General features: G+C 45.7%; 1 protein-coding gene across 2 annotated transcripts in view; it reads left to right on the forward strand.

Moving 5' to 3' along the window:
* BTK (Bruton agammaglobulinemia tyrosine kinase) overlaps positions 1-7,632 on the forward strand; it is a 31,160-nt gene extending 23,528 nt beyond the window's left edge. For both annotated transcript variants that reach the window (XM_008584674.1, XM_008584673.1), the window contains 6 exons: positions 945-1,116; positions 1,640-1,856; positions 2,912-2,976; positions 4,367-4,485; positions 4,998-5,155; positions 7,124-7,632. In XM_008584674.1, coding sequence (XP_008582896.1) covers positions 945-1,116; positions 1,640-1,856; positions 2,912-2,976; positions 4,367-4,485; positions 4,998-5,155; positions 7,124-7,195 — 803 coding nt within the window. In that variant the 3' untranslated portion in view covers positions 7,196-7,632. The remainder of the gene's footprint in view (positions 1-944; positions 1,117-1,639; positions 1,857-2,911; positions 2,977-4,366; positions 4,486-4,997; positions 5,156-7,123) is intronic.
* Positions 7,633-8,159: the final 527 nt, after the last annotated feature.

Raw genomic sequence — 8,159 nt, forward strand, 5'->3', positions numbered from 1 at the left:
CCGTGTCTGGCAACGGATCGCAACCCTCAGTGTCGCCCCCGTACCGGACCAGGACCGGCAACGGGATCGCAGCCCTCGGTGTTGCTCCCGTGCCTCGCTCAGCCAGTGAGCGGGAACCGGTCTGTATGTGGGATCCAAACCCTCGGTGGGAGCGCCGCCGCGCTTCCCAAGCGGCGCACTATAGCAGTGCGCCACCGGGCCGGCCCCCAGACCTTGCCTTAATGAATGTCCTTGAGGTACACCGTTTTGCATCAGCTGCCTCAAGGAAGGTTAAGATAAAACAAAATAAAAATTACAAAAAAAAAAAAAGGAAGGTTACAGAGCCAAGCAAAAGTTATTGAGTGCTGGTTGGTTAGCTCAGTTGGTTAGAGGTGGCATTATACTGCCAGACCCCCCCCCCCCCGCAAAAAAAAAAAAAAAAAAATCCAAAAAAGCACAGTCATTTCCCATGTGGTGTCTTTCAGTTGTCTGCAGAATGCTAGTACGTATTCTCAGAAAAAAAGGATTCAATGCTTGAATAAGATTGGGAAATTCTGCATTATCTCATTTAACTCTCAGTGGGAGGTCCAAATCTCAGAGAACAGATTCATAAAGGGATTTGTGGTTGTTTTGGGTCTTTTTGTCTTTTATTTTTAATTTTGGCCAAAAATTTCAGCACCGTCCATGAGTTCATTAACTACCATCATTAACATATTCATAAAGAGATTTTGGGATATTGTCTGGTCTATCTTCTTGCATTATGGTCAGCTTGCACCTACAATTCCTAGATTCCACCAACCAGTAATCCCCTGTCCTTGAGATTTACCTGAATAAAGATGGATTAGTATTTCTGAGAATTTCCCTTTTATTACTTTTTCTATTTCTACCCCAGTAGAGCTTCTTATCTATTATAGGAATTATATGTACATGACCCCCAAAGAATCACACCAAGACTTTGTTGTTAGGATCATGGGAAATCGATCCAAAGGACCTGACCTTCTTGAAGGAGCTGGGAACCGGCCAATTTGGGGTAGTGAAGTATGGGAAATGGAGAGGCCAGTATGACGTAGCCATCAAGATGATCAGAGAAGGCTCCATGTCCGAGGATGAGTTCATTGAAGAGGCCAAAGTCATGATGTGAGTTACAGCCCAAACTAAACTCTCAATCCAGTTGCTAGAGTCTAGCAGGAGTCTAGAGTCACCAGGACAACCCACTGGGGTTTAAGGTGACTTATTGTGAGAGAGATTTGGGACCAGGACCTGAGATCAACCTTTGATGGGAGTCCTAACTGTTAAGGTAATTATTTCTCTGCCTTAGATATTGCTTGAGAATAGTGTTGATTATTGGTGTGTGCCATCTCAGTTAGCATTTGGAAGTAAATGTAGAAAATGAGACTTTCAAAAGAAAGACAGATTCTAATTTAGCTTTAGTGTTTTTTTCAGCCCTGGACTTGTTTCCTGATCAATTGATGGGCTCTGAATCCCTGCCCTTCCCCACATACTAGGCACTTTGGGGATTTGTGGTAGGAAGGAGGAAAGTAGACTTGCTGTTATGGTCCCATAACTGATGCTCCACTCCTAGACCAATCCTTTTCCTCCCCAGCCCTTTAATAGTATGCAGAGCCAAAAGGGGAGGACGAGTTCCTTTCCTCTCCCATAGGAATCTTTCCCATGAGAAGCTGGTGCAGTTGTATGGTGTCTGCACCAAACAGCGGCCCATCTTCATCATCACTGAGTACATGGCCAATGGCTGCCTACTGAACTACCTGAGAGAGATGCGCCACCGCTTCCAGACTCAGCAGCTGCTGGAGATGTGCAAGGATGTCTGCGAAGCCATGGAGTACCTGGAGTCAAAGCAGTTCCTTCACCGAGACCTGGTGGGACCTCAGAAGGACTGGCCTGGGACCAAGGGCTGAGGGGGTGGAAGTAGTATTGGAAGGTGTATCATATACTGTTGGGGAGGGTTGCCAGTGCAATCATTTCAGTTCTGTCTAGAAAACGCTAAAATTTAGGTGTGCCTCTGCCCCAGTGGTGAGCCGCTCAAATGTCTCCATCCTCAAATCCATGAGGCCTCCCATGGTGGGAGCCAGAGCAGTCACTTGCCCCTAGCCTCCACTACCCATAAGGAAATGGTGGGGTCCTTTGGTGGCTATTCTGAGCTCAGAGCTGAAGGGCAACACTGTGCTTCCCAGTGGGACTGTTCCTGGCATGGAGCCATCATTTAGTTACATTGGAGACAAACTGGGGGCCTGTGGGTGTATTTGGCACACGTGGGTTTTTCTAAATGTTATATAATAGTTAAAAACAAACAAGAAAAAAACACACTGGAAACATTTTGCATTTAAAAAAAAATGAAATTTCCAGCTTCTCTGAAAATCTAGACCATCTTGGAACACGGGGCCCACATTCTCACAGGCCATGCTACCAATGGCCTGCAGCTGAGGAGCAGCCGCCTCCTATAGACCAGGCATGTGCTCTCCATTTCCTGCAATCTTCACCCACCTCACTTCATCATTACTTTGCCTGCCTGGCTCCTGGAGCATCAGAATTTGTGCCTCTATGTTTCTCATTAAGGCCAAGGCTGAAATTGCCCTAGTCCGACTGGCAGAAAAGCAGAAAACAAAACAAACTTGTCTCCCATTCTCCATTAATTCTCCCAGCATTTCAGTGAAGGAAGGGGTGCTGTGGAATTGCCCATGTGAATGGAATCGTTCTGGCCATCCTCAGTACTTTACTTAGGACGACACAGCAGGTTGCTTTCCATGTGGTGGAAATGCACCAACATTTCTCAGTGGCATCAACTGACTTCTGTTAGGCGGGAAGGTGTCTCTAGTTGAAGGGGACAAGGCTTCCTGGCTTCTTTCCACTGGTGGGCAGAAGCTTGGTACTTTTAACCCATGTGCCAGTCTCACTGGTATCTGTTGCACCACAGGCGGCTCGAAACTGTTTGGTAAACGATCAAGGAGTTGTTAAAGTCTCTGACTTTGGCCTGTCCAGGTGAGTGTGCCTTTTTCAGCTTTCTCTTTAAAAGCAAAAATAACACAGTACAAACAGGAGGAGGTGTTATAGTTTTAATCCCTTCCTTTTTTTTTTCCTCATGTTAGTTTTCCACCATCTTTCTATTCCTTTTCTTCCTCTGAATCATTTAAGCCACTTCTTTCATCCTTTTGTTTTACTGTTATATCCCTCTCTTCTCCTTCCTCCCTGTATCTCTGCCCCACCCCTTTTTAAATCGATTTCCTGAAATGCCTTATCTTGATCTGTTAATCCCTTTGACTTTACTCCATCCCTCCTTCCTTCTTAACCAGTCTAATTTCCACTGGCAACTGCAGAACAGAAGGAAGCGCAGAACAGAGACGGCAAACGGGAATAGAGAAGAGGAAGGGAGGACCTATTACATCTTATATCGCTTCATCCTTTCTGTGACCATATTGTCAATCAGGAAAGCTGAATCAGACATGAACACGGGAAATCTGTTGAAAATAACATTTGTAGGGCCGGCCCGTGGCTCACTCGGGAGACTGTGGTGCTGACAACACCAAGGCCGCGGGTTCAGATCCCATATAGGGATGGCCGGTTAGCTCACTTGGGAGTGCGTGGTGCTGACAACACCAAGTCAAGGGTTAAGATCCCCTTACGGGCCATCTTTTTTTTTTTTTTTTTTTTTGTCTTTTGTCTTTTTCCGTGTCCGGCAACGGATCGCAACCCTCAGTGTTGCCCCTGTACCGGACTGGGGACCGGCAACGGGATCGCAACCCTCGGCGTTGCCCCCGCGCCTCGCTCAGCCAGTGAGCGGGAACCGGTCCATGCGTGGGATCCGAACCCTCCCGGCAACGGGATCGCAAGCCTCGGTGCCACTCCCGCGCCTCGCTCAGCCAGTGAGCGGGAACCGGTCCATACGTGGGATCCGAACCCTCGGGCGGGAGCGCCGCTGCGCTTCCCAAGCGGCGCACTATTTACGGGCCATCTTTTAAAAAAAATAAAAAATAACGGGGCAGGCCTGTGGCTCACTCGGGAGAGTGTGGTGCTGATAACACCAAGGCCACGGGTTCGGATCCCATATAGGGATGGCCGCTTAGCTCACTTGGGAGTGCGGGGTGCTGACAACACCAAGTCAAGGGTCAAGATCCCCTTACCAGTCATCTTTAAAAAAAATAAATAAAAATAAAATAATAAAATAAAATAAAATAAAAAATTAAATTAAATTAAAATTAAAAAATTTAAAAAAATAAGTAACATTTGTAAAAGGCACTGGTTGACCAACAGAGACTTTTGAGAAAGACTGTAAGCGTGGATTTGTGTAGTTCTTGTGACCGTGTCAAGAAAACTTAATCAAATATCAAAGCTCTCCAAATCCTAACTGTAACAAGTCCTGAATCCCTTGCAGGTATGTCCTGGATGATGAATACACAAGCTCAGTAGGCTCCAAATTTCCGGTCCGGTGGTCACCACCAGAAGTCCTTATGTATAGCAAGTTCAGCAGCAAATCTGACATTTGGGCTTTTGGTAAGTGGATAAAATTGTACAGATTATACAGCTCAAAGGAAGGGGAATGCAATGGGAAAATTCACACTTTGCAAACTGCACAGAGGGATTTGTCTTGCTTTTATTCAGCTAATCCTTAGGGAGTGCTTACTATGTGTCAGGCACAAGAGGGGTTTCTGAGGATAAAAACAGTAAACTGGGCATGATCACTGCCTTCTTAAAACTTACAACATATTGTCAGAAACAATTTGTTCAGTATTCAACAATTTCTAAATACTAATTACGTACCAGACCCTATAACTACAAAGACAAATTAGATGCCATCTCTCTTCTAGAGGAGTTCATAGTCTAGTGTAACCCCGATGGCCAGCCAGTGTGGTCAGTGCTATAGCAGAAGTTTGGACAAGATGCAAAAAGCACAGAGCGGGGGAACCAGCTGATTCTAATCTTTGAGGTTGATCTAGGAAGACTAGGAGCCCTACTACCCCAAAAGACTGCAAACCAACTTAATGCATTTTTTTTTAATATTCTAGGGGTTTTGATGTGGGAAATTTACTCCCTAGGGAAGATGCCATATGAGAGATTTACTAACAGTGAGACCGCTGAACACATTGCCCAAGGCCTACGTCTCTACAGACCTCATCTAGCTTCAGAGAGGGTATATACCATCATGTACAGCTGCTGGCATGAGGTAAGTGTTTTATTGTGACCTCTTAAATTGTTTGCTTGAGGGCCGGCCCGTGGCTCACTCGGTAGAGTGCGGTGCTGATAACACCAAGGCCCCGGGTTCGGATCCCACATAGGGATGGCCGGTTTGCTCACTGGCTGAGTGTGGTGCTGACAACACCAAGCCAAGGGTTGACATCCCCTTACCGGTCATCTTTTAAAAAAAATTGTTTGCTTGTACCTACTTTCCCATGTAGCCGGCCAGTCTCACTCTCCATGGCGGCATGCCAGCTGGGCACAGACTGACAGCCGCAAACATTCTGTGACCCCAGCCTGCACCCCAGTCCTCTGATGGCCAGAGGCTTTCCCTGGCCCACCCCAGTTCTTACGAGAGTATCATTAGTAGACCTCAAGACCAACTCAGCTCTAGGGAAAGTGGATGTTGTGTGGCCATGTCACCTAGCATAAGCAGGCAGCCAAAGGCACTCAGACAAGTTTATGAGCATTACAAGAAAAAAGTCATTAAAGTTTGTGCTCATTCCTTGGGGAGTCATTGGCCCTTTCTTCTACTTTACTAGCTGCCAACCTTTTCTGGCTGAGGTCCTAAAAGAGATTTTTTTAAAAAAACCTAAGGCCTTAAAAAGAACTAAAATAGGTAGAGGTTTTTCTTGGCTTTGTGTTGTTTTTGTTTCTTAACGTGGTGCGTTGTGACGTAGGTGGGTATGTGTGGTATTTTGGAAATAAGGAGTCTGTCCCACTATTACTAAAATGCTTTGCTGCTCTCACCTTGGGTTCTACCTGAGAAAAGTGCTTCCTCCACTTTTCAGTAGATCTTTGGCAACCTAAATCTCTAGTAGGAAATAAATGCTTAGCTCTTAGTCCTGCTCCACTAGAAACAGGGAAAGACAGACAGTATCCAACAAGCACACTGTACATCTGGAGCCCTCCTGGTGAGGTGGAAAGTGGGTATCTGGATCAGAGCATGGCTCCTTTTCCTTGAACAAATGACAGAGTTCACAAAGAAAGTGTGGAGAGATGGAGAACCCCTTGGAGTCATTTCCCTTCCCTCTCCTTTGTGATGCAGGATGGTTGGCTATGCTCCCTCCCAAAAGGGACATTCTCACTCTGCTAGTTAAAATTTGTTTCAGACAGGCGCTTTCTTTACAGTTTAAGTTAGTGGTCACAAAACTGGATGCACATCGGAGTCCCTGAGAAACTGTTAAAAATCCAGATTACTGGGCCTCATCTCCAGAAATTCTGATTAATTATGTTTGAAGTAGAACCCTGAAATCTCTTTTTAAACTTCCCAGGAAATTCTGATGTTAGCTAGGTTTAAGAATCACTGATTCAAAGGACCAAGAAATTGATGACTCTTTGGTTCTGACAGATTGAGACCATTCTGGTATGAATGTTCCCTGAATCACTAAACCCCTCAGGGGCTTATGGACCATGGCTGTCAAAAAAAAAAAAAAAAAAAACCCTTAGTCTGGAGGCCAGACAGTGGTAACAAAAGATCCCAGGTGCTCAGGATGCCTGCCTAGCGCTGCAACCTGTGGCTTTGAAATATTAATCCCTTTGTTAACTTTGGCTTTAGGATACTAGAAACATTGTCTGAAACCAAAGTAAAAATTATCACAACTTGTAGGATTTCTGTTCTGCCAACGACTTAAACTTATTTGGTAGCCAGTTTTCACTCAAGGCTCCAAAATAAGAATGCATCGTGTACAGTCATGTAATGAACTTGGCCTGAATTTTAATCAATGTTTGTCAGTTTAATTAGCAAATTGTTCTTATCACACTAAAACCTGAGTTACTAAAGATGAAAAGTGCACAAGGACTTTATGGAGAGCTATTATTCTTTTCCTTTTTTTTTCTTTTGTAATCGACAGGGCATGCTAATGGGCATATAGTACGTACTTAATAAACATTTCACTGCATTTCCCTTGAATTTTGAATTCTAGCCACTATGACACTACTTTTTCTTTGGTTTTAGAAAGCAGATGAACGTCCCACTTTCAAAATTCTTCTGAGCAACATTCTAGATGTCATGGATGAAGAATCCTGAGCTTGCTAATAACCTTCTTGGTTCTACTCCTCTCCTGTACAAGCTCCGATTTCACTTTCTCTGAAGAAAAAATACCAGGCTTGCAGGCCCTGGAGCCTTTGCGCACCCACTGAGTACACAAAGGCCCCTCTCTCCATCTAGGAATGCCTCTCTTCTTCGCTTCCCTGGGATAGTGCCTTCTGAGCAAAAGCCAAGGAATTATTGTGCCTGGTATTGCCACATAACCCCCCACCCGACCGAGGAAACTTCCCAAGAGTAATAAGACGGACTTTATTTGGGATAGAAACATTTTGGGGAGGGAGGGATGTAAATAGCCTCATAAGGGGGTTCAATAGCTCTTTCAGTAGGCATTAGAGTTTGGGGGTGGGGAGGGCAGAATTTGGCAAGATGAAACGGTGTTATCAAAACGGGAGGGGAGGGTGTTTTGATAAAATAAAATTACTGGAAAGTACGAAGGTTCTGCTATCTCAATTAATCATGCAGCCTCCCTGAAGCAGCCTATCTCAGTATTCCAGAGACTGCTGTTTGGCACTGGTTTGGTATATTCCTACATCGAGACCTGGACTGGATCCTCAGCATTTAACCCCTCCTGCGCTTGTTAAATCCTGCCTCCGAATCGGAGATGAATTTACAAGCCAAAGCACGGTGCCTGGCACACAGTAGGCATGTAAAATTACTTAAATGAATCTAAAAGTTGGGGACAAAGAACTAGAGCCAGGGGCCCAGGATGGCCACCTGACGGCAGAGAGCAACCCCAGCAGCGAAAGCGCGGGCCAATTTGGAAACGGGCAGGGGCGGAGCTGTTGGGCCGGCCCGGATCGGGCCACGTGTTCTGAAGTAACTTCCTTTTTCCCTTTACTCTTTTCTTCTTGGAGTCACGCCTCGACAGCGCCTCGGGGCCGGGCTGCAAGCCCTGAGCCTGGAAGCGCAGGCGGGTGCAGCCGCGGGGCTGCAGGCGGCAGGG

This window comes from Galeopterus variegatus, unplaced genomic scaffold, assembly GCF_000696425.1.
Source record: "Galeopterus variegatus unplaced genomic scaffold, G_variegatus-3.0.2 Scaffold3332, whole genome shotgun sequence".
Classification (NCBI taxonomy): Eukaryota; Metazoa; Chordata; class Mammalia; order Dermoptera; family Cynocephalidae; genus Galeopterus; species Galeopterus variegatus.